Genomic DNA, 27,214 nt, shown 5'->3' on the forward strand with positions numbered 1-27,214 from the left:
ACATAATTAAAATAAACCCCATTTATCCAATAAATATATAGCTCTTAACAATCTAGACTAGAAAATCTTGACTTAAAAAACATTACAAAATAAAATACAATTTAAATATAATAAAACCCGACCTGATAATACTCTTATAAAATAAAATACTAAATATTCTTAAACTAGAGCTATAAAATTCCCAGGGGGGAGTCACTGTAGATGTTAATCTGGGTTAATAAAAATCTGCTCAAATAACAGTTTTTACCTGTTTCTTAAGTCTGAATGTTAACTTCTAATCGTATATTGGATGGAAGGGAATTCCAAAGTTTTGGTCCAGCCAATGAGAGTGCCCTTTCCCTGACTGCGTTTAGATGTACCAATTTAGGTGATGGAACTGTAAGTACATAAGAAAATGCCATACTGGGTCAGACCAAGGGTCAATCAAGCCCAGCATCCTGTTTCCAAAGTGGCCAATCCAGGCCATAAGAACCTGGCAAGTACCCAAAAACTAAGTCTATTCCATGTTACCATTGCTAATGGCAGTGGCTATTCTCTAAGTGAACTTAATAGCAGGTAATGGATTTCTCCTCCAAGAACTTATCCAATCCTTTTTTAAACACCGCTATACTAACTGCACTAACCACATCCTCTGGCAACAAATTCCAGAGTTTAATTGTGCGTTGAGTAAAAAAGAACTTTCTCCGATTAGTTTTAAATGTGCCCCTTGCTAACTTCATGGAGTGCCCCCTAGTCTTTCTATTATCCGAAAGAGTAAATAACCGATTCACATCTACCCGTTCTAGACCTCTCATTTTAAACATCTCTATCATATCCCCCCTCGGCCGTCTCTTCCCCAAGCTGAAAAGTCCTAACCTCTTTAGTCTTTCCTCATAGGGGAGCTGTTCCATTCCCCTTATCATTTTGGTAGCCCTTCTCTGTACTTTCTCCATCGCAATTATATCTTTTTTGAAATGCGGCGACCAGAATTGTACACAGTATTCAAGGTGCGGTCTCACCATGGAGCGATAGAGGCATTATGACATTTTCCGTTTTATTCACCATTCCCTTTCTAATAATTCCCAACATTGTTTGCTTTTTTGACTGCCGCAGCACACTGAACAGACAATTTCAATGTGTTATCCACTATGACGCCTAGATCTCTTTCTTGGGTTGTAGCACCTAATATGGACCCCAACATTGTGTAATTTATAGCATGGGTTATTTTTCCCTATATGCATCACCTTGCACTTGTCCACATTAAATTTCATCTGCCATTTGGATGCCCAATTTTCCAGTCTCGCAAGGTCTTCCTGCAATTTATCACAATCTGCTTGTGATTTAACTACTCTGAACAGTTTTGTGTCATCTGCAAATTTGATTCTTACTCGTATTTCTTTCCAGATCATTTATAAATATATTGAAAAGTAAGGGTCCCAATACAGATCCCTGAGGCACTCCACTGTCTACTCCCTTCCACTGAGAAAATTGTCCATTTAATCCTACTCTCTGTTTCCTGTCTTTTAGCCAGTTTGCAATCCACGAAAGGACATCGCCACCTATCCCATGACTTTTTACTTTTCCTAGAAACCTCTCATGAGGAACTTTGTCAAATGCCTTCTGAAAATCCAAGTATACTCATCTACCGGTTCAGCTTTATCCACGTGTTAACTCCTTCAACAAAGTGAAGCAGATTTGTTAGGCAAGACTTGCCCTGGGTAAAGCCATGCTGACTTTGTTCCATTAAACCATGTCTTTCTATATGTTCTGTGATTTTGATGTTTAGAACACTTTCCACTATTTTTCCTGGCATTGAAGTCAGGCTAACCGGTCTGTAGTTTCCTGGATCGCCCCTGGAGCCCTTTTTAAATATTGGGGTTACATTTGCTATCCTCCAGTCTTCAAGTAGAACCTTGCCTGAAGATCTCAGATTACGAGCGGGAGTGTGCATATGGAGAGATGCATTTAACCATTCTGAATTGTCACCATAAACGGTTTTATGACTTAAGAGACAGGAATTTATGATGGATTCTGGCCTTGATAGGGAGCCAATGTAACTCCTTCAAAATGGGAGTAATATGATCAAACTTCTTGACATTTGTCAATACGTGCGCAGTCGCATTCTTCAACAACTGCAGAGGGCAAATTGACGAAGCCGGGAGGCCCAGGAGAAGGGCATTACAGTAATCTAACCTAGACAAAAGCAGAGCTTGGAGAACAGTACGAAAATCGCTATGATGTAAAAGAGGTTTTAGTTTCTTTAAAATCTGTAATTTATAAAAGCCATCTTTTACTATGGATTTTATATGTCTTTAAATTCAGTTCACTATCAAATATGATGCCTAGATCCCTAACTTCCTCTTTGATATTAGCAAAGGGCAGGTTTTACTTGATATCTAATGTAATTTTTTTCAGTCATTTTATTGCAAATGTAAAGAATCTCAGTTTTTGAGTCATTTAGAGATAGTGACATATGGGTAAGAAGCTGTTTGATAGAGTTGAAATAGATGTCCCAAAGTTTCAAAGTGTTATGTAGCGAAACTGTAATTGGTAGGAGGATCTGCACATCATCAGCGAATACATAATGAACTAATCCTAAACCGGCTAGAAGCCTGCAAAGTGGGGCCATGTAAATGTTAAACAAAGTAGGAGAAAGGGAAGATCCCTGAGGATTTACCCAAGGGAAGTCGTGCCTAACAAATCTGCTTCATTTTTTTGAAGGGGTTAATAAACATGTGGATAAAAGTGAACCGGTAGATGTAGTGTATTTGGATTTTCAGAAGGCGTTTGACAAAGTCTTTCATGAGAGGCTTCCACAAAAACTAAAAAGTCATGGGATAGGAGGCGATGTCCTTTCGTGGATTACAAACTAGTTAAAAGACAGGAAACAGAGAGTAGGATTAAATGGTCAATTTTCTCAGTGGAAAAGGGTAAACGGAGTGCCTCAGGGATCTGTTCTTGGACTGGTGTGTGTGTGTGTGTGTGTGTGTGTGTATATGTGTGTGTGTGTGAGATCTGGAAAGGAATACGATGAGTGAGGTTGATACAAAATTATTCAGAGTAGTTAAATCACAAGCAGACTGTGATTCATTACAGGAGGACCTTGCAAGACTGGAAGATTGGGCATCCAAATGGCAGATGATATTTAATGTGAACAAGTGCAAGGTGTTGCATATAGGGAAAAATAACCCTTGCTGTAGTTACACAAAGTTAGGTTCCATATTAGGAGCTACCACCCAGGAAAAAGATCTAGGCATCATAGTGGATAATACTTTAAAATCATCGGCTCAGTGTGCTGCAGCAGTCAAAAAATCAAACAATGTTAGGAATTATTAGGAAGGGAATGATTAATAAAATGGATAATGTCATAATGCCTCTATCGCTCCATGGTGAAGACCACACCTTGAATACTGTGTACAATTCTGGTTGCATCTTTAAAAAGATATAGTTGCGATGGAGAAGGTACAGAGAAGGGCAACCAAAATGATAAAGGGAATGGAACAGCTCCCCTATGAGGAAAGGCTGAAGAGGTTAGGGCTGTTCAGCTTGGAGAAGAGACGGCTGAGGGGGGGATATGATAGAGGTCTTTAAGATCATGAGAGGTCTTAAACAAGTAGATGTGACTTGGTTATTTACGCTTTCAAATAATAGAAGGACGAGGGGGCATTCCATGAAGTTAGCAAGTAGCACATTTAAGACTAATCGGAGAAAATTCTTTTTCACTCAGCGTACAATAAAGCTCTGGAATTTGTTGCCAGAGGATGTGGTTAGTGCAGTTAGTGTAGCTGAGTTCAAAAAAGGTTTGGATAAGTTCTTGGAGGAGAAGTCCATTAACGACTATTAATCAAGTTTACTTAGGGAATAGCCACTGCTATTAATTGCATCAGTAGCATGGGATCTTCTTAGTGTTTGGATAATTGCCAGGTTCTTGTGGCCTGGTTTGGCCTCTATTGGAAACAGGATGCTGGGCTTGATGGACCCTTGGTCTGACCCAGCATGGCAATTTCTTATGTTCTTATAATTGGCAAATTTAGTTGTTTTTTCTTGTAAAATGAACTAGTAAAGGAACTTCTAGCTTTGATAAGGTCTGAAACATAAGAAAATAATAATTTTGGGTTGAATTTAAATTTGTGGATTTTTTTCCGCATAGAAATCGCGTTTGGCTGTATTAATAGCAGTTAATTGTGAAGGGCTATCCTGTATTGAGTTAATGAGGTGGTGGTGCGAGATTTGCGCCAGACTCTCTCTAGGCATCTTAATGCCTGTTTAAGCGTTTTTAATTGGACTGTAAACCACAGGGCTTTATGAATTGCATGAGGGTTAATCCGTTTTCTAAATGTGGGACACAGAATATTTGATAAGTCAGTAGTAATAAATTCCCAAGAATTGGCATCTACTTATGCAGAAGAAGTGTCTAACTTGGATAGGGCATCTGGTAAGACCGCAATAAGATCATCTAATTTACAAGGTTTTTTAAATTCAATTTCTCCTGTTGAGGGAACACGTTCTGCTGGTGGAATGTTAAACCGTAGGGTAAATGTAATGAGGGGTTGGCTAATTGGAAATGATTTTATGTGAAAGGCATCATTTATAAACACCAGGTCTAAGGAATGACCCGCCCGATGAGTTGTTATCGTGATAATTTGTTTAAGGCCTAATGCCTCTAGACTAGATAATATTAATTCATGTATCTGACAGGGGTAAAACGTCCATGTGAATATTAAAATCTCCAAATACAATAGTGGGAACATTGGGATCAATTGTAGTAGACAATTCAATTAAAGGAGAGCAATTAAATTTCAGAAGGCCTGGTGGAGTGTATACTAAAATAATCTGAAGAGTTAGATTTAATAAAGGCAACCTCATACTGTGCTGCAATGCTAATATGTTGATGCGTTAAGTTTCGATTCTTGTGCACGACTAACAATAATCCACCACCTCTTTTTTTTTTTTTTTTTTTTTTTTTTTTTTTGGTGGATCTAGGAACGGAAAATACATCATATAAAGTACTGGGTAATTGATTAAGTAACACGGAGTCTGTAGTTTCATAATCTTAGTCTTAAGTGCAAAATTTTAAGAGGTCGATTGCTGTCTTTCATGCATTGCCCCTGCCTGTGTGCTCTATCTAGTCTGTGTACCATGTCGGGTGACCAGTTGCAGCTCAGTCACCACCATGATTCCAAAATTTTAGAGAGCTCAGAATTGGAGATGTCATCTGGTAGGCCAGGGAACCGAAGATTATTTCTCCAAGAGCAATTCTTGAGGTTCTTTTCCTGATATTTGCATGTTGCTGCTTTCAAGATTGCTACCTCTGCCTCTGGTTCTAGCACTTGGATTTAATTTTGGGCTTTATTTAAAAAATGTATAGGCTTTATCTTGTTTTCACTTCTTGCAAATGCTTAGCTAAAACTGTTGTTTGACTGTGACAATTTTTGTGTAAGTTTTCTCAGCTTATTTTCAAAAACAAGAACTACTGCCTTTTGTCAGTGGCTCCCTCTCGGAAAGCAGAAGGGGTTCTTGGACCGGGTCAGCTGATTTAGTCTTGGATGTCTTTTTCAGAGCAATCCTTGTTGTCATGGCACAGCAATTCACACTGTCAAGCAGACAAAACTGAGAGAGAAGTTCCTGTAAGATCTTATTCCTTCCCCCTACCCCAGAACAGGGGCGGATTGGCCTATCGGGGGATCAGGCTTCCCCCGGTGGGCCGGTCGCTCCCATCACGTGATTTTTTTTTTTTTTTTTTTTAAACTTCCCAGCCAAAGACAAGAAAAGGGTCTGCTGGTGCTGCAGCCCAAAGAGAAACCTGCGGGCAGGGCCGGTGGAAGCACTAGGTCTGGGGTGCCACGTGCAGGGCACAGGGAGGCTTATGCGGCGCTGCAACAGGCAGATCGGCAGGGCCGTGATGAGGCTCACATCACCATGGCCCAAAGAAAAAGATTGCGTTTCAACGCGGTGATGCTGCTCCTTTTTCCTGCCTGTGCGGCCCCGGAAGTAAACGTTGCCGGAGCCGCGTGGGCAGGAAGGAGGAGGAGCATCAGCGCATGCAGAAGAGGAGCAGCGCTTACGGGCCACCGCGAATCCCAAGTCGCAGCATCGTAGGAAGAGGCCCCCCCCCCCCCCCCCCCCCCCGAGACTTGTGAGAAATTAAAATAAGAAACTCTGCAAGCAAAAACCCTTTGAGAGGTTTAGGAGAGAGCAATAACGTGACCCTTCATACACCCGGTGGCTGCTCACGATCCTGCGCACACACAGAAAAATAACCTCAGTTTTTCTGAGCTATTCTGATTCAGCAATGTTGTACGACATTGCCCACTTGTGGGGCAGATTACTGTTCTACTTGTCTAGAGAAAATATACAGAATATATAGAAAGGACAAGAACTAGGACAGTTCCTGAGTTCTAGTGTTGGTCCGTGTTCTCTGGTTAGTTTGCGTTTCTGACTTGGGGGCGGGATACAGTATATTTTCCTGCTGTTTCACCCAGGATTATATACATAAGAACATAAGAAAATGCCATACTGGGTCAGACCAAGGGTCCATCAAGCCCAGCATCCTGTTTCCAACAGTGGCCAATCCAGGCCATAAGAACCTGGCAAGTACCCAAAAATTAAGTCTATTCCATGTTACCCTGGCTAATGCCAGTGGCTATTCTCTAAGGGGCGGATTTTAAAAGCCCTGCACACGTAAATCCTTCTGGATTTACGTGCGCAGGGCACTCGCGCGCCGGCGCACCTATTTTGCATAGGCCGCCAGCACACGTAAAACCCCGGGACGCGCGTAAGTCCTGGGACTTTCTAAAAGGGGCGTGTCGGGGGCATGGCCGGAGTGACGCGGCGTTTTGGGGGTGGCGACGCGCGTGATGCTGCGTTTCGGGGGTGGTGATGCGGGCGTGGTTTCGGCCTGGGTGTGTTCCGGGGGCGTGGCCGCGGCCTCCGGACCAGCCCCTGGGACCAGAACACAGAGCGGGGCTGCCGGCCGGCGTGCGCAAAGTTAGGGGGAGGTTTTAGATAGGGCCGGGGGGGTGGGTAAGGTGGGGGGAGGGCGAAGGAAAGTTCCCTCCGAGGCCGCTCCGAAATCGGAGCGGCCTCGGAGGGAACAGGCAGCACGCGCTGGGCTCGGCGCGCGCAGGTTGCACAAATGTGCACCCCCTTGCACGTGCCGACCCCGGATTTTATAAGATACGCGTGGCTACGCGCGTATCTTATAAAATCCAGCTTACTTTTGTTCGCGCCTGGTGCGCGAACAAAAGTACACGATCGCGCAATTTTTTAAAATCTACCCCTAAGTGCACTTAATAGCAGGTAATGGACTTCTCCTCCAAGAACTTATCCAATCCTTTTTTAAACACCGCTATACTAACTGCACCAACCACATCCTCTGGCAACAAATTCCAGAGTTTAATTGTGCGTTGAGTATAAAAGAACTTTCTCCGATTAGTTATTCTTTTGTAGGAAGTCCTGTTTTTGGGGGTGTTTTATTTTGTCGGCTTTGGAAAATGTGCCTCATCTTTAATTTTGCACGGTACAGGAAGAATTGCATTTGTTTGTTTCTTTGGCGTTGCACTGTGCACAGAGGCTGGTTTCTTGGGATTTCCAGTTCAGTTTTTGCCTGCATGTTTCTATTTATGCTTTATGGTCTCTTTATTCTGTATTTGGTAAGGGCCTGTTTTCTGCATGTGTGATCGAGATGAAGTATTCTGCGAGCATGTAGTTTCTGTGTAGGGATCTGCATTAGTCCAGCTGCTTTTGTTTTCCCAATCTGAAGCTCCTCTTAGGAGATGCAACATGCCCTAGAACACCAGTACAATATTTACTGCCTTTCTCACTGGTAGGGATTTCACTGTTTGAGACCTGTAGGATTGTATTTTGATATGGTAGGTTTGCTACATAGATGTTTGGGATGTGTTTTGCTGGGTTTGGTGCTTGGAAGAGAAGGGAACATTTTAATTTAGAATATTTTAATACATGATTCTGAAGAAACTTGCTCATAGGTATCTGTGAATAAAACAGTGTTTGCTGTTTTAGTGAAGCAGCATCAGAATTTGAATTTTCTTTGTTGTATGGTAAATGGGGAAGTGTCCTTGTTCTGCTTTGCGCACACTTTTAGGTTTCTCTGTGGATGCAAACTGTTTGCAAAACCAGTGCAGTATTTCTGTTAGGGTTTCTGACCCATTCTCTGTAGTTTTGGGTTATTGATAGACCTTAGACTTCACTTCTATATAAGTTGATTTCTTGAATGATGCTATTGAATAATTTTAATAGTTTTAGTGGGAGATTGTAACTGGCCAAGGTTTTTCTTTATTGCATATAGGGCTGTTAAGAGACACTATAAGCAAAACATTTAATAGCCAATTAAAAACTCCAAGATGCATTTAGTTTCAGTACTAGAATAGTCCAATGGAACATAAATGATAAAAATTCACATAATCACATAACCTAAACAAATTTTAAAGCATAAGTTTATACATTTGGTAACACTTATACAAATATACCCTGAAAACATTCCCTAAAATTTTCTTGTTGACTGTATTTCATATCAACCACAGTTCCCTTGCACTATTCTGGTATTGTACTTAATTGAGGACTGTTGCCTGGTACCTTCTTTACTTATTTACCTAACAGCATTTAGTTTCAGGCCAGGATAAGCTATATGCTTAGTTATTTAGAAAAAATTTGAATGTGTTCAAGGTTTTTTGGCTTTTTCCAGAAAACCATAATTTGTATCTTCTCCATTTGTTTTTAGGTTTCTGGAAGGTTTTAGGTTTTCTTGTGGAGTAGGGCAGCATTTCCCAACCAGTGTGCTCTGGGGTGCCACAGCAATCCTTCACTTTCTCTTTCCCTATAATAGCTGGCCTGCAGGATATCCTCCCACCAGCAGGGGGTGTCTGAGGGCAACATTTATATGCTGCTGTTTCTGTTTTCCCCTCTGCATTGAAACGGCATGGGGGGGGGGGACACGGACCCTGTAGGCTCACAAGTCCTGCTGGCCCCATGCAGTTCCAGTTGCAGAGGAGAAAGAAATAGCACCAGGTAACTGGTGCTGGAAGAGGCAGTTGAATTTGCAAGGAAGCTGGGGGTGTTGGGAGAGGAAAGGAAAGAGTACTGATGCCAAGGAGGGGGAGAGGGTAGGAAAGGGAAAAAAGGAAGATGATGAGAATTGCAGTGGAGTGAAGGAAGAGAGGGGAAAAATGGTGATGTGAGGGAATGGGAGAAGAGGGAAGAGAAGGTGATGATGCGAAGAGACGGAGAATGGAGGGAAGGTGATGCTAACAGTTGGGGGGGGGGAAGGAAGAGAATGATGCCAGAGGGGTAGGGAATAGGTAAGGTGCTGGCATACCATGATGAAGTGAGCCCAGTGCCAGGTGTGCCATGACACACAAAGCTGGGAACCACTGGAATAGTGGATAAATGACCAATCATGTACATACATTGGATCTTCATTTTCCCCTTTTTTTTTCTTTCCAGTTTTCTCTTAGTCATATATCAGTGTTCATTATAACACATGAAAATAGGAGAAAATTGGTAGAAAACATTCATTTTTTTTCCCTACTGCTTTTCTCCCATTTGTTATAATAAACACTGATAAATTCCTGAGAAAAATAAGGTAATTGAAAATGAAGATCCCTATGCATATAGCAGGCATTTGATCTCAGTCGTTTGGTTTCAGTCCTCAGTTCAGGATCTCTCCAATGGTGTGTAGAGGCCATTAATGTAGATCGGGGTGGTCAGCTGGGGTCCTCGAGAGCCACAAACATGCCTGGTTTTCAGGATATTCATAATGAATATGCATGAGATTTGCATACACTATGCAAATCCATCTCATGCATATTCATCATGGGTAGTCTGAAAACCAGGGTCTGTTTGTGGCTCTCGGTCTGGAGTTAGCCACTCCTGATGTAGATCTTTAAGAGGGTAATTTTCAAAGGTACTTGTGCAGATGAAGCAGTGCTTTATTTATAGAAATGGCCCGGTAGAAAATTGCATGATTGTGTGTGTAAAACTATACTCATAGGGGAGAGATGTTCTGGGGGTGGAGTCTGGGCAATGTTGGGGCTTAACGCATGCTTTCTAATTTAAAAAAAATTGTACATATATAGTTTTGCCAAAAGAATTTATGGGGCAGATTTTTAAAGGGTTACGCACGTAACCCTTTAAAATCCGCTCCTGTGCACGCCGAGCCTATTTTGCATAGGCCCGGCAACGCATATGTCCCGGGGCTTGAAAAAAGGGGTGGAGTGGGCGGGGCGGTCCGGGGGCAGGACTGAGGCCTCCTGCACAGTGACTGTGCTGGGGGATCACACGCTAGCACTTGGCCGGCGCACGCAACCTATGCCTGCCCGGAGGCAGGCGTAAATAAAAAAAAAAAAAAAAAAGTGGGGGGGATTTAGGTAGGGCTGGGGGGCGGGATAGATAGGGGAAGGTGGGGGGTGGAGGGAACGGGGAAAGCCATCAGGGCTCCCCTAGGGCTCGGCGTGCGCAAGGTGCACAAACTTGCACACCCTTGCGTGCGCCGACCCCCGATTTTATAACATGGGCACGGCTGCGCGTGCATGTTATAAAATCGGGTGTAGATTTGTGCACGCCGGGTTGCGCACACAAATCTATACCTGCGTGTAATTCTTAAAATCCGGCCCTTTATATATGCCAAATAGGTATAATTGTGTGTGCGCGCAGTTTTTGCCAAAATAATTTTTGAAGCAAACTTATGCACACAAGTCCACTTTAAAAATTTGTGTAACTTATGCCCATAGTTAAGAAACATAGAACATGACAGCAGGTAAAGATATATACAGCCATCCACAGTTCTGCCCAGCTTTATAGTCCTTTCTTCTCCTCGGAGGTCTTCTGTGCTTGTTACATTTATCTGTTGAATTCTGATACTGTCCTGTTCTCCACCAGCTCCCACTGGGAAGCTGTTTCACGTGTCCTGCACCATCTCTGTAAGAAAGATTTGCTAAGATTTTTCCTGAGTCTTTCCCCTTTCACCCTCATCCTGTGACCCCCTCCTCATTCTAGAGTTTCCTTTCTGTTGAAAAAGGCTCACCTCCTGTGCATGGAAGTACTTAAATGTGTCTATCATATCTCCCCTTTGCCTCCTTTCTGGCTAACTTGTATGCAGTGTTACAAAATTACCCCCTTTATAGGGTGGGACTCGGACTACACTCAGACTTATTCCTCACTCCTGCTTGAAGCTAGCTGCATCTTATCCATCAGCTGTAAGGTAAAAGATAGATACATGAAATTACATCAATAGGTTCCCCACCTGGATTCCACTTAACATTACTTTTTGAGGTTGAGGTTCTAGATAAAAAGCTTTTGATTCTTAAAGTCAATAAAATAAGCAAATATTCTCCTGGGATAAGAGAAGGGAGAGAAATCTCTCTTCTGTCTTTCCTTCCTTCCCCCCCCCACCAGGGTCAAACCCACTACACTGTAAGATACAAGAAGCTTTATTGACTTGACAATTTGTACATATGTCTGTCTCCCTTCTGCCCCCAACCCACTGGTCTCGAACTATTCCATCTCCGAAGCTGCAGTTGCTGTGTGCTCCATTCCTGCCTGCGCAAGTTGATTCAGCTGCTGCTGCCGCCGCCTTTTGGCTCACATAGGTAGATTCAGCCATCACCACTGCCTTCCTACAACCTGACCCACTGGGGAATGAAGTTGGTGGGAGAGTCTGGTTGCCTTTTGCAGTTTGGACAGAGTGTACCAAAATGGTGTAGGGTCTACACCAAAAGCCATAGGAGATAAGACGTAAGAATATAAATATGTATAGAGGAGGAGAGATATGACTAGGAGGGGAGAGGGTGGGTTATAGTCTTGTAGTGTTGACAACTTAGTGGCCAGAATTGGGGGCCCATGATTGCACGGTTCCTCCTGAGTGACTGATTTTTATTCTTGTAAACAATGTGAGTTATATTCTTGGAAGACATTTTGTACACAGTTTTTGGTGGTTGTTCCATCCATGTAAAATAACATCTGTAACAGTAACTAACAAGTGCCACTTTTAAAGGCTGTTCCCTGCTTGCTTGTGCAGTACTTTTTTTTTTTTTTATGGGCCTCCTGAATATAGCAGATAAAACTGTAATCCTTTTGCCTCTTGTCTTGTCACTAAACTATGAAAGTGAAAATTTGTGCCAGCAGTGTGTGTCCGTGTGGGCATTACCTTCCCCACCTTAACACCGCCCCTTTTCACCACAGGCAGATGTGCAAGCAGTATGAAACTGCACTTGATTTTTGGACATTGAGGGGGCATGCAGGTTTCAGTCCGGGGGATTTACTGGGCTAAATTCCTTTGAAAACTATCCTTTCATTTGTGAAATACTGATTCTGCACGTTTAACTTTTGTGGAATTATGACAAACTCTGTGGTTTGTCAGCTGGCGTTATAAACAGTTGATTTAAAATGATCTATTAACCGCTTCCTGTGCTCTAAGTAGAGCTGTCCGAAGCGCATACAATATAAAACAAACATCAAAAATATAATGAAAATGACCACACCTTACAAAACCCAAACAAAATATCAATGGTCTTATGCAACTTCATGTTACTATGGACCTGGCCTAGCTAGAGTTTTGGTAATGTTTTTATAACATTTAACTTAGCATTGAAAATATGTTTTGGTGCAGTTATGTTGAATTAGCTAAGCTTCTTTAATTCCAGAAAGGTATCTAGTTGTAGCTTTGTAGCTGCTTATTGTAACAGATAAATAGGCTGCATAATAAGATGCATCTTAACAGCCATTGCTTGCAGACATTATTAGTTTGGGGGAGTGTATTTGAGATCAGCAGTTCAGTCTGGAAGTTGCATTCTAACGCTTCCATTTTCAAGCTGTGGGTTTCGATTATGTTCACCAAGCAATAATGCCCAGAGAACTTCACTGCTATAGGAGATAATAGAACAAAAACTGGTGAAAACCATACAGTGAGATAAAATAGCCCTCAATTTATAGTTTTTGCTGTATTTTTATCCCATGTTCTAAAGGAAAAAGGCAGCTTGAGATCACTTGACTGTGTATCTCCTCTCTAACTTTTGCATTTGAGGTTCTATCCCCCACCAGATTTTCAGGACATGTCAAGGGAAATATGAGGGTTCAGATGCATGTGCATGTTCCACAAAGTAGGCTGCTTTAGTTCTGGCTGAAATTTCCTGTTTTGTTTTCTTAATTCTTAAGTTTTGTTTAAACAAAATCATCATTTGTCAGTAGAAGAGGAAGTATTTTACAGTATTTCAGTGTCTGACTTGTCCGATGACATTGAATGGTGAAGGGATTTCTTTCTTACCTCTTCCCAGGTGACAAAATGGCACAGTGGAATCAGTTACAACAGCTGGATACCCGGTATCTGGAGCAGCTCCACCAGCTGTACAGCGATAGCTTCCCCATGGAGCTGCGGCAGTTTCTGGCACCCTGGATCGAAAGCCAAGACTGGTAGGTCCAGAGCGTTTTCACTGTCTGGCTAAGCCCTTCGGAGAGGATCTCTTTCTGTGGGCTTGGGACTGATAGGACCTTTTTAGGATGTGATCCAACAAATGGATTTTCTGCTTTGGTATATATTTTATTATGTTGCCATAGCAGTCAAGGATGTATAGAAAAAAGAATTGATTCATACTTGGAGCTGGCATCTTTCAAAGCCATTGGCCTGTCAGAACGTTGCCTTCTCTCTGTCCAGTTACAGCTATAGCCAGGGTCCACAATGCACGTGCTTTTGTAGCCACTTTAAAAAAGGGCATTGCTTTGGGATGTGTTTAGAATGGCTGCAGAGAGAAATAACCCAAGTGCATGACATTTTCAAACGTATGCCCTTCTGCCTGCCCGCTTGACAGAATCATAAGAATTTTCAAGGGGAAGAGCCCACATGGTTTCCCTTTTAAAAAAAAAAAAAAAAAAAAAAAAAGTGAGCAAAGTGTGCATCTTAAAACCGTTCGCACAGTTTACAGTGGTGCAGGTCATTTAACAGTACAAAATTATGGAAGCAATTTCCAGTGTGGATTATTAAGATGGTTTTACATCTATGTACTATTTTCATTGTCATTATTAAAGGGCGTATGCTGCAAATAAAGAATCGCATGCCACCCTGGTATTCCATAACCTCCTGGGTGAAATCGACCAGCAGTACAGCCGCTTTCTGCAGGAGTCCAATGTCCTGTACCAACACAACCTGAGGCGGATCAAACAGTTCTTACAGGTAAGGGAAGTGTGAGCACAGACTCTGCGAGTTTACCCCGGCTCTAAATTTTCCATGTAATTGCAGTTATACTGGATGTGTCTTCTATCACCTTTCCAGGTTTTGGATTATTCAGAACAGCTGAGTCTGATTCATCTTCTTTGTGATAGTAGGAAGGACATCGAGTAATAGCATTTTCAGGGATTGTATTTGGGTTTCCCTTTTTTCCTAGATGTTAGACCAGTCAGAACAATTTATTGGCCTACAGAATAAAAGTATCACCTGCAAAATGTTTATAGATGTTTTCATGTTACAAGAACGTAAAAATAAATAGCCTCTGGCTTGATGCCATTTGATCATGATTGGGGGGTTTTGTGTGGAAAAAAAACAAAAAAAACTTGGGCTAATGAACACCTTAAGTCACTTGCCAAAGGAGATTGCCAGCAACTGCTTCCTCTGTGGCTTGCCCAGCCGCCATGGAGCCTAAATGGGGCATGAGAATTAAACTTGAATCTCCTGCCTGGCAGCGTACAGCACTACTGTCATCGTGTTAGCCGATTTCCTACACTGATTTCTGTGTCTTGCACTGAGGGGATAGGGGGGAAGGGAATGGCTAAGTGAATACTGGATTGTATTGAAATGGCCAGAAACTAACCTTTCAGTACAGCCTGTGAATGTTTAAAGTTGTAGCGCTTTACTTGTATTTTGACTTATGAAACACAGAGCAGGTATCTTGAAAAGCCAATGGAAATTGCACGTATTGTAGCCCGATGCTTGTGGGAAGAGAATCGCCTCCTTCAGACTGCTGCGACTGCAGCCCAGGTCAGTGGAGTTCAATTACTTTTGGCCCACAAATGCTTTCAGCACTTCGTAGAAGACTTCTAAGTCTGTAAGATTCTCATATGGAAAGCCTCAACAGAGGTTTAGAATTTGAAAAATCTTTAGAATTTGGAGCCAGTTTTGATTTTTTTGCACCTCCCATTTTTCCTCCTGTTATTTATTATATAATAATTCTTGGTATTGCAAGGTCTTTACATTCTCACAGCAAAAAAAGCACACTTGCCCACTCTGCTTTTGAATGAGTTGGTAGAACCGATTCATATAAAAGGAAGATTTTTTTTTCCTAAAAATGTGTGTGCACATCTGCAGACTTGGCATATTATAGAGAAGCACTGGGTTTGGGCAGAGTACTTGCAAGATGTTGGAGTACTGGACCAATGAAACAGGCTAGGGTCTCTCTCATGCCACCTGCATCTCGCCCTACCACAGCTTTCATTCTGTCACCACCGCCTGTGTTTCTCCCTCCCACATCTCTGTCACTCTTAGCACCTGTATCTTTCCCGCCCATGTTTCTTGTGTTTGCCACTGCCTGCATCCCTCCTCCCACATCCCTCATGCTTTCGCTGCAGCCTGCGACTTGCTTTCTCACCCGTGCCTCTCAGTCAAGCTTCTTGTTCTTTATGGAATGGAGGACCGAAATAACAGTTATGCATGCTTTGAAAATGCTCCTTCTGTCTGGGTTGGGCTGAGAATGCATCTGCCCATTCTACTGTATCTCAATTGCTAGAATGAGGGTGGGTTTGCAGGGGGCTGGGACTTTCCTGAATGCATCACACCTGGCTTTGAGCAGCAGGGCTCAGGGTGCCCAGCCAAATGGTTTTCAAGTGCCACAGACTGGCACTTATCCTGGGGGTTACCAACTCTTGATATAGAGTGAATAGCTTGCAAGAGAAGACTGCAGGAAGATTACTCTATTTCTGAAGAGAATGTATAGTTTATTGCCTGTATATGTAGAATATATTGATAGGGGGGTGGGGGATTCATGTGGTGTCTTGCAATAGGATGTAGAAAACAATGCACAATATAGTTCTGCGTTTGTAACACTGTGCATGATACGACTACTAGTAAACAGATTAAATTACAGAAAACTAGATGTTCAGATGTCAGACAAAAGTGATGTCTGGGATGCAGGCTGGAAACTGGGATACATATACAGAAGTTTACTAGTTGTCAGATTTGCTTTGCTGCCCTTGTTCACTAGTTTGGTCTTACACAAACTAAGTGCTGTCTTGGAGCCTGCACTGGTACCACACTGGTTTTGTTGAAAGTGTAAATACTCTGCAATGTGAGAAATGTACCTGTGAGCAATAACAAAGTTGACTGTATTAGCCATCTTCTCTTGCAGCTGTAGGGGAGGGAGTATAAATAGCATGGCTAAATAACTAGTAATAAATAGCAGCTGTTCACGGATACCTGCCATTGAATGTTCTGAATTTTTTCACATGAGCTGGATGTGTACAGACTTAAGACCTCTTGTGCATGTATGAGATGATTAGTGCCGGTTTTACTGTATGAGCTATACAGTAATTTCTCATGTTTTTATCAGCAAGGTGGACAGGCAACACATCCCACAACAGCTGTTGTGACAGAAAAACAGCAAATGCTGGAACATAGTCTCCAGGATGTGAGAAAGAGAGTGCAGGTATGTTTGTGTACTCTGCCAAGCAGAAAGGTGGGGGGGCAGGGGCTAGACTTCAAACTGAGGGTCTGCTGGTTCACTTGGGAAAGTCATGACGTATAGATCAACTTTTACCTGAGGAAATGCAACACTACATACTGCAAAATCTCCATATTTACAGACCTGTCAAAATTATTTTAGTGTTGTATGTTCAGGAAGCTGTGATAGACTTTATACTGTGTATAGTAGAGATGTGCAGCGGGAAGAACATTTAGTTTGGGCTTCGTTTTTGGCCCGCCGCAGGAAATCTTTGTTTTTTTCCACAGTTCAGGTTTTTTTTGGGGGCGGGGGGGAACGACCCTGATTTTTCTGAAATTTCAGAAAACTTACAATCCATTTTTTGGGTCCTCCAAACCAGGAAGAATTAAACAGTTTGTTGAAATTGTCTAATTTTGTCCAAAAACAAATGCACATCCCTATAGAATGATGCTTTACTAAAGCTATTAACATAAGTGCCATGCTGGATCAGACCAGGGCCCATCAAAACCCAGCATCCTGTCTCAAACAGTAACCAGTCTGGTTCACAAGTACCCAGCAGGTCCCCAGTAGTTGATCTGCTTCTTGTATCTCACTCCAGGGATAAGCACTGGCTTTCCTAAGTCTACCTGGTTGACTCATTTTTACAGTCTGAAATAATTTAACTGAAAAGCATTGTGAAGGTCAGGGAGCAGGGGATACCATAAATGCAGCATAGAACTTGAGTATGGAATAATTTTAGGGTGTGTTAAGTGGAAGTTGGTTCCTGGGATCTGGGGCAAGGCCTGCAAGTGCAAATTTTATAGGAGGAAAAAAACAAAGGATGGGTGAAGTTAGAATTTAATAGAAAGGGAAGTGTATAAAATATGGATAATTTAAAGGATCTGCAATTGTGGAATGATAAAAAGGAATTTGCTTCACCTGGAAGGAGCTATCATGGAGATAGCTGAAAAAGCTTGGTGGTCGATTATTCAAAGTCTTTTTGTCTAGGTTAGCTGGACAGAAACCAGATTTAAAATTCCCCTTCCTCACCTCTGTCAAGCAGATAAACTTTGTGCGCATACAGTTTATCTGGATAAAATGAGGTGGCTCTGAGGTGTTCTGGGGGTAGTGCCAGACTTTAGAGGTAGCGCCCGCAAACCTTGAGCACTGTCCTGGCTAAAGTTGTGTGTACAAACAAGTCTGATAGGAAAAACGCCTGACCAGGTTACCTTGGGAGGTCCCACTGAATATCCGGCTAACACAGAAGCTTGCCGGTTCTCTGAATATCGACCTCTTGGGAACTAGAGGTTCTTCGACTTTCTTTCAGCTTGATGATGCATCGTTTCACAATGGGGGTAATTTTGAAAACGTCAATTTCTGCACAATCTGCACAGGTAGATTTACCGATGGGACTTGCACTCGTTCTCAAATGGGAAGTACACATGTACATTCTGTTTGAAAAACACGCCTAAGGAAAGTACCCACAGACACTTGCCACCGGTCCTTTCTCTGTGGATATTTTTTTTCCTCAAAGAACTCTCCTAGTTTTGAAAGCGCAAAACTCTGCAACTTGATTTCTTCAACCCTGGGAATGCCTCCGCTCAATGTTTACTTTCATTGTACATGTTTACTGTAACCTGCATATAGGGTGGGCAATTAAAAAAAAAAAAAAAAATTTACACAGGTAAAAAATATTTTTTAAAAACTTGCTCTTAACGGGAAAAGCAACAAGGAGGCTGGTGGCACCTTTTGGACTAACTGATTTATTGAGTCCACTTCATCAGATGCTCATGCCTCCACACATAAGTGAATCTACAGACTAACATGACCTTCCCTCTGGAAGTTTTTTTTTTTATTATTATTTATTTATGCAATTTTACAATTATTCAAGAAAATCTTGTACAGAATCAGGGAAAACAATAATCTTAGACGGTACTTATAACATCAGTATCGTCTAATTTTAACCAAGAAAATAAAATAGACAAAGGTAAAGAGACATTATCTCTACTTATTGTTCCACTGAAGAGATCCTCTAATAGGAGGGCGGATCTTTACCAAACCTATCTAACACAACAGGATCATACCAAAATAAGGATAATTCCGGATTAATACAGCACCCCACACTATTGTGAGATATTATGGAGGGTCCTTCAGGGTACATCATCTATGGCCGCTGGGGTCTTACCAACCAAGAACTGTGTTAGTTGGGGCGGATCGAAAAAAACATAAGTATTTTGCAAGTATTTAACCACACATTTGCATGGAAATTTGAGGAAATATCTAGCCCCAATTAACAAGACCTGAGGTCGCAAAAGGAGAAAGGCCTTCCTTTTCTTCTGTGTCTCGCGAGACAAATCAGGAAAGGGTCGGACCATTAAACCAAGAAATCTCTCATTTCTATGTTTTATACTCAGTCTCAAAAGTCTGTCTCTATCTGTATCAGAGGCAAAAATCACAATCAGGGTTGCAGGTACCGCCATTTCAGTATCCGATGTTTCCAGCAATGCTGTTATATTCAGTGGCTGGTCAGTCACTGGTGTTTCCATCTCTAATCCATTTCCTTGATTTTCTGCCGATGTTCTAGGCTTTGGTAAGTAAAAGGATTTCAAAATCGTTGGACTCTGATCGGATGGAATTTTTAGTATTTCAAGCATGTATCTGTTGAAAACTTCCCTTGAAGACCTCACTGGTAGCTGTGGGAAATTTATATATCTGACATTCCTACTTTTAGCACAGTTCTCTAGACTCTCGATCTTTTGTCCCATCATTTTGTTATCTTTTATAATCATTGCTTGCACTTGTTGAAATCGTTTTTATCTCAGTCCTGATAGTCACTGATTGTTGATCTGTCTCCATATTAGATTTTTCATACACCTCCAACTTTTGCTCAAATTTCCTCAATTGCTCCATTGCTGGAGTTAGTTGTTGTAATATATTTGTCCTCATATCATTAATGGCTTCCCATAAAGTCTCAAAAGAAAAAACCTGAGGTCTTACCATTGCTGGTATTGCCTTCGTGGCAAAACTGCAGCAGCCATAGCGTTTCCTCGGTTAGGAAACCTCCTACTTCACCGCCATGCCCCTGATCGTTTGCTGGGCTTGAAGCAGCCGTCGGCAGCACTCCTGCTCCTGCTGAGAGGAAATCATGAGCACTCCGGTTCAGAGTATCCTCCCCATTCTGTGCTGCTTCTCTACCGGCTGCTGGGGTCTAGCGGTGGAGTCCTCACTGCGGGACTCAAAGGTGACATAGAACCAGGCAGAGAGGGGAGCTCTACTTCCCCCTCCCCCACTCTGCAACGGTTGGTCTCCCACTTCTCGAGTGCTGCGTGTGACATGGGCATCCATCAGGCCGGAGGGAGTGCTCACCAAGGGATCAGCAGGGTAAGATGTCCTTGGTTTGCGCTTCCTTCCCATGTTAGGTAAATATTTCGCAAGAAAAAAGACGAATCTTTAGCAGTTAACTCGAGGACGCTCTAGTCACAGCGTCTCATCCGGTGGCCATCTTGGATCCGCCTCCTCTGGAAGTTTTTTATCGCTGTGTAACAGAACAACTTAACTTTATGGCTCAATGAACTATTTGAGCTGAATCTCTGAGCCACTTAAAATAGTCTACTCTTTTTAATCTGGCAGTTGAATTATTCCATTGTTTATTTAAGTGAGGCCTTAGGTTCATTTAGAAACCTAATTTAAGAAAAATGCAGTAAGTTTCTAACAGTGGAAGTCCTTGCTGTGTTTCAGGATCTGGAACAGAAGATGAAGGTGGTGGAAAATCTGCAGGATGACTTTGATTTCAACTACAAGACTTTAAAGAGCCAAGGAGGTAATTTTGACTTTTGCTTAATTCTCTTGTAAATGAAATGCCAAAAAAGGAAAATATCACTCGCTACATGATGGAATTTATGGAGTGGGAAGATTGATTTTTGATTACCATTGTTTTAGGAGTTTAAGATTTCAATATTTTAATGATTTAATGATGACGTGGTCTTTGTATTCTGTGATGCTGAGCTTCATTTGCAACTCACAACCCAAGTTGCCTGCTCAGGAGTTTGTTTTTTAAACTACAGTCATTTTAAAGGAGGGGAAACTTGGAAGGTTGTGAGTACTCTTTGGGCTTATGAAGATCCTTAATTTTAATGTCTTTATTTAACCAGATACCACATAAATATACTAAAATATGGGCAAATATTTATTTATTTATTTATTTAAGGTTTTTTTATACCGGCATTCAAGAACTCGTTCTCATCATGTCGGTTTACAGAAAACAGGGGTGCAAAAATATAACCGAAAACATAAATAAACGTGGAGAAGAGAAGCAGTTACAATTAACAAGGGTTCATGAACTGGGATTATAAGAAATAAAAGAGATAGAGGAGGATAATTATATACAAGTGTACAATGTAAATAAGGAGTCCTCTATATATACAAGAGAACAAAATAAATATGTAGTCCACTATTGATCGTTACCATATTCAGGTAATAAGTCCAATCTTTACCCCTAAAAACTAACATCACAAAATAAATATATGTAAGTATTATGAATGACACATACAACAGCTCTGCAGCTTTACCTGCCAATAAAAGGCTTTGCACATTTTAGCCAAAATTATGAATATCTTTGAATGTTAGCCAGTAGAGAAATCTAGCCCACCAAGATTTAAACCAGGGTAGTGTAGACTCTGAAGGTGTGACCAACTTTGAACTAGTGCAAAAATATCTTTAGTATGGGAACGAGGTAGGATTGGCTGATTTTTCCAGGTTTCCTCCTGAGCAAATCCTATCTATTTGATTTGCATTTTAACCTTCGTACTGTATGCCCAACTGCTTCATCAAGCATGGTTGTAACAAGTAAACGAACATGAGCTTTGTGCTAGATGTAAATATCCATAGCTTAGAGCTATTTTCCTGGAAATGTTGTGGTTTATGTAACTAACACTTGTCTGTTTTCTTCCATCTGATAGATGTGCAAGACCTGAATGGGAATAACCAAGCAGTAACGCGACAAAAAATGCAGCAGCTGGAACAAATGTTGACAGCATTGGATCAAATGAGAAGAGTATGCTCTATTTAAACTTCTCTCATGTAGATTTTGACATTCACATGTTTTATTTTCAGATCATCTTCTGATGTTTTTTGTATCCCTCAAATTCTTTGTGCAAATTTTGCAGTTTGAGCAAAAGGATAACCTGTTGACTTTTCCCTGTACTTACCTAGATCAACCCAGACTCCTTGGTTTTGCCTCCCTGCCAGCAGATGGAGACAGAGAAAGTTTCACTGACATTGTACATAACTCAGTGTGCCACCTGCAGTCCCTCAGTATTAACCTGTATTTCTCTAGCAGATGGTAGATGGTGTAAAATCTGCAGACTGGAGAGAGAAAAAAAATTTAAAGACAAAATTTCTGGATCCTCCCAGGGAATTGTAAGGTCCTGGTGGAGAAACTGCAGGTGGCACACTGGGTTATGTACAGCATCGGTGAAACTTTCTCTTTATCCCAGGACAAGCAGGATGCTAGTCCTCACATATGGGTGACATCGGTAATGGAGCCCTATGTACGGAAAACTTCTGTAAAAGTTTCTATGAAACTTTTGACTGGCACCAGAGTGCCTACTGAGCATGCCCAGCATGTCATGATATTCCCTGCCACAGGGGTCTCCCTTTAGTCTTCTTTTTTCCGCGAAGCAATTAGCCTCGCGGTTATCAGGAGTCCTGTGGGATTTTCCACATATTTTCCTTACGGAAAGCTTTAAAAAACTTCAAACGCAGAGGGTCTCCCTTAGTTTGATCATCGCGGTGAGTTTTTCCCGTTCTCGCGGTTCCGTGCCGTTTTTTGACTAAAAACAAAATTTACCTGAGCCTTAGGCCGTCGACGGCTGCCCGGCCACAAAATGGCTACAGGTTTTAAAAAATGTCCGAAATGCGCGAGAAATATGTCTATTACAGACCCTCACCAAGACTGTGTACTTTGCCTTGGTGAAGGTCATGATGTAAAAAATTGTCCCTTATGCGCTACGATGACCTCGAAAGGTCGACGTCTACGGATGGACAAGATGGAGCAATTATTCAAAATTCAACTGATTACTGCTCCATCTACTTCCACACAATCGTCTCCGGCTGGGGCGATTAGGAAAGTGGTCTTGAAGAAACGTCACTCCGGTGACTCGGGAGACGCTCCTTTTTCCTCCCCCTCACCATCGTCCAGAGCGTCCACATCGAGTAGCGAAAAAGGGCGCGAAAAAGATAAACATCGCCATCGGCATCGCAGGCCGCAACCAGCAACCATCGCTCCGATACCCGGCGAGCCATCGGCGGAAGACGGGGCACCGAGTAAGAAAGCCCGGCTCCAAAGTAAGGCTTCCGAGCCACCGACAGGCCAACCCTCGCCGATTCCGGCGGAAGGAATCGTACCTCCTCAGGGCCCTGAGGTCGTACTACTGTCGCCACCACCGCCTCCCCCCATGGGTGCTCTGTTCACATCATCCATGCGGGCGGAACTTGACAGTTACATACGTCAAGCGGTTAAGGATGCCTTTATCGAGGCGATGCCACGGCCTGCCACTCCGGTTCTGCCATCGACACCGGTCATAGGAGGATCTCCGGTTCCATCACCGATTCCTTCACTACCGATGCCAAGGAAATCACCGCTCTCCTCGATGGCGCCGATTCCATTGCCGGTTCTACCTAGGCCGCAGCCACCGGATTCAGCATTGCCGATTCCCCGAGTACCATCGATTCCACCACGGCCATCGATCCCGATGGCACCTTCGATGCCTTCTCAAGAGTCCATTTTTCAACCATTGATGGACAAGCTGGACTCACTAATACATTGCTTCTCATCTCTACCACATCCTATAGATGTAGATGACAGTCAAGAGCCAATACCAGGTCCTTCGGGTGTCCCACCACCCCTCAGACCTCAGACTCCACTTTCTGAAATGCCAACTAAGCCTACTAGGCCGTTGGAGCTCCCTCTGGATGATAGTGACGAAGAATTCTCCTCGGATGAAGACCTCCTTTCTGAGCCTTCTCCCCCAGAAGATAGAAGAAAGTCACCACCGGAGGATCTCTCTTTCTCCAACTTTATTAAGGAGATGTCTCAAACAATTCCCTTTTCTCTCATCTCTGAAGTGGACAGCAGACAAAAAACCTTGGAGGTGCTTCAATTCGTAGACCCTCCCAAGGAAATTCTTGCTATTTCCTGTTCATGAAGTTTTACAAGAACTTATGTACAGGATATGGGAACACCCTGGGTCGGTGGCAGCTGTTAATAAGCGGGCGGATGCCACTTACCTAGTACAACCCATCCCGGGGTTCCAAAAAACTCAACTACCGCATCAGTCAGTGGTGGTCGAGTCGGCCCAAAAGAAGGCCAAAAGATTAAAGCAACACGCCTCCATACCTCCTGGAAAGGATAATAGGTTCTTGGACAATCTTGGTCGAAAAATCTTCCAAGCTGCTATGCTGGTAGCTAGAATAAATTCATACCAGCTTTTTATGAACCAGTACCAGCGTGATCTATGGAAGCAAGTTGAATCCCTGTCTCAGCAGTTACCTGACCATCTTCAGGAAGGTTTTCAAAACCTAGTACATAAGGGCCTAGAGGCAGGGAAACACGAGGTTCGGGCCACGTATGATTCATTCGAGACAACCTCCAGATTGTCTGCAGCTGGAATAACGGCGAGAAGATGGGCCTGGCTTAAATCATCAGAGCTCAGACCAGAAGTACAGGAGCGCTTGGCGGACCTGCCTTGCTTAGGAGAGAACCTCTTTGGCGATAAGGTCAAGGAGGCAGTAGCCACCATCAAGGACCATACAGAAACCCTCAAACAGCTTTCTCAGCTGCCACAAGAGGTACATCAACCTTCTAGGAGGCCTCCAAGAAGGGAACAAAGAAAGCCAATATTACCCGCCCTAGGCGGTATTATCCGCCAGTAGCCAGGCCCAGACAACAAAGACCTGCTCAACGGCCTCAGCCTCGCCAAAGACCTGCTAGGCCTCAACAACCTCCGCCTGCGGCGTCCACTTCCGGATTTTGAAGTTCAACCAGAGGGCATGAGTCATTATCAAAATCCCTATCCACAAGTACCGGTTGGAGGCCGAGTTGCTCACCATCTTCAAACTTGGACCTCCATCACTACAGACCAATGGGTACTCTCAATCATATCTCAGGGGTACCACTTGGACTTCCTCACTGTACCAAAAGACAATCCCCCTATTCCGTCTTGGACAGTGTCTCATCATTACACAATCCTGCAAGCAGAATTATCTACCCTCCTGACTGCCAGGGCCATCGAAAGAGTTCCCAGGCCTCAGTGGGGCACAGGATTCTACTCCCGATATTTCCTCATTCCAAAGAAAACCGGGGGTCTACGTCCTATCCTGGACCTAAGAAATCTCAACAAATTTTTAAAGAAGGAAAAATTCAGGATGGTGTCCTTAGGCACCATGCTACCTCTTCTTCAAAAAGGAGATTGGCTCTGCTCTCTGGATCTTCAAGACGCTTACGCTCACATTCCCATATTTCCACCTCATCGACAGTTCCTACGATTTCTGGTACAAGGTCAACACTTCCAATACAGGGTGCTACCTTTCGGCCTTGCCTCAGCACCTCGAGTGTTCACAAAGTGTCTAGCAGTAGCGGTGGCACATCTTCACAAGCAACAAGTACATGTGTTCCCCTACTTGGACGATTGGCTCATCAAGAGTCATACACAGAGCGGAGCTGTCACTTCTCTCCATCTCACAATAAGATTGCTTCACTCTTTGGGATTTCTCATCAATTACGACAAATCCCATCTCACACCATCTCACCAGTTGCAGTTCATAGGTGCAGATCTCAACACCATCACAGCAAAGGCTTTTCTTCCGAAAGACCGGGCTCAATCGCTCGTTCTCCTAGTACATTCTATTCGCAATCAATATACAGTCACAGCTCATCAGTGCCTCATCCTACTCGGACACATGGCCTCAACAGTTCACGTCACTCCCATGGCCAGACTGACCATGCGACTAATGCAATGGACACTCAAATCTCAATGGATTCAAGCCATTCAACCACTGTCCACTCACATCCAGATAACACCAGAGCTGAAGTATTCCCTTCTCTGGTGGACATCACCACTCAACTTGCTCAAAGGCCTACCTTTTCAACAACCAGTTTCACAAGTGACTTTAACTACAGATGCGTCCACCTTGGGATGGGGAGCGCACATTGCTCATCTGAAAACACAGGGCAAGTGGACAAAGCAAGAAGCTTCCTTTCAGATAAATTTCCTGGAGCTTCGAGCTATACGCTATGCTCTATATGCATTCAAGGACTGCCTTTCACACAAGACTGTTCTGATCCAAACGGACAATACAGTAGCCATGTGGTACATCAACAAACAGGGTGGTACGGGCTCGTACCTCCTTTGCCAGGAAGCGGCTCAAATATGGGACTGGGCCCTAGCACACTCAATTCTACTACGGGCCACCTACCTAGCAGGCATCCACAACACAGTAGCGGATCGCCTCAGCCGTCACTTTCAACCACACGAGTGGTCCCTCGACCCAGCGTTAGCAATCAAGATATTTCAACGCTGGGGTCAACCAACAATAGATCTCTTTGCGTCACATCTGAACTACAAGGTGAACAATTACTGCTCTCTCCTCTTCCGGCAGACCAGCTTACCAAAGGACGCGTTTGCCCGCCATTGGAACTCAGGCCTGTTATACGCGTATCCACCAATACCGCTCATAACCAAAACCTTAGTAAAGCTACAACAGGACAAGGGGACAATGATACTCATAGCCCCATATTGGCCTCGACAAGTATGGTTCCCCACACTGCTAGATCTCTCAGTCAGGGATCCAATTCGCCTGGGAGTAGCTCCCAATCTCATAACTCAGGAACAGGGTCAGTTGCGCCATCCCAACCTTCAATCCCTGTCCCTGACAGCATGGATGTTGAAAGCCTGATCTTACAACCATTCAACCTTTCAACTAATATATCTCAGGTACTTATAGCTGCACGTAAACCTTCCACTAGAAAGAATTATTCCTACAAATGGAAAAGGTTTACTTTATGGTGCACTCAGAAAGATTTAGATCCTTTCACTTGCCCCACTACCTCGCTACTAGATTACCTTTACCATCTCTCAGACTCTGGTCTTAAGACGTCATCTGTAAGGGTACACTTAAGTGCAATCTCAGCTTATCATAACAAGCTAGGAGATGCATCGATCTCCACGCAGCCTCTCGTCAGTAAATTCATGAGAGGCCTAACTCACATTAAACCTCCAATTCATTCCCCAAGCATTCAATGGGACCTGAACGTAGTTTTAACCAAGCTTATGCGTTCTCCATTTGAACCCATAAATACCTGTGACCTTAAATTCCTTACTTGGAAAACGGTATTTCTTATAGCCATTACATCAGCTAGAAGGGTCAGTGAACTGCAGGCCCTAGTAACTTACGAACCCTTCACGAAGTTCCTTCATGACAGAGTAGTCCTCCGTACACATCCAAAATTCCTTCCTAAGGTGGTCACGGAATTTCATTTAAACCAAACCATAGTTTTACCTACATTTTTTCCTAGGCCTCACTCTCACCAGGGAGAGAGA

General features: G+C 43.0%; 1 protein-coding gene across 1 annotated transcript in view; it reads left to right on the forward strand.

The window, feature by feature from the left end:
- LOC115082703 (signal transducer and activator of transcription 3-like) overlaps positions 1-27,214 on the forward strand; it is a gene marked incomplete at its 3' end in the record, with an annotated part of 51,776 nt that overhangs the window by 8,055 nt on the left and 16,507 nt on the right. Inside the window, exons 2-7 of the mRNA XM_029586898.1 lie at positions 13,269-13,404; positions 14,017-14,161; positions 14,864-14,962; positions 16,527-16,622; positions 20,355-20,436; positions 21,575-21,669. Of these exons, the coding sequence (XP_029442758.1) occupies positions 13,277-13,404; positions 14,017-14,161; positions 14,864-14,962; positions 16,527-16,622; positions 20,355-20,436; positions 21,575-21,669 (645 nt within the window). The remainder of the gene's footprint in view (positions 1-13,268; positions 13,405-14,016; positions 14,162-14,863; positions 14,963-16,526; positions 16,623-20,354; positions 20,437-21,574; positions 21,670-27,214) is intronic.

The sequence above is a fragment of the Rhinatrema bivittatum genome, unplaced genomic scaffold (assembly GCF_901001135.1).
Source record: "Rhinatrema bivittatum unplaced genomic scaffold, aRhiBiv1.1, whole genome shotgun sequence".
NCBI classification, from domain to species: domain Eukaryota; kingdom Metazoa; phylum Chordata; class Amphibia; order Gymnophiona; family Rhinatrematidae; genus Rhinatrema; species Rhinatrema bivittatum.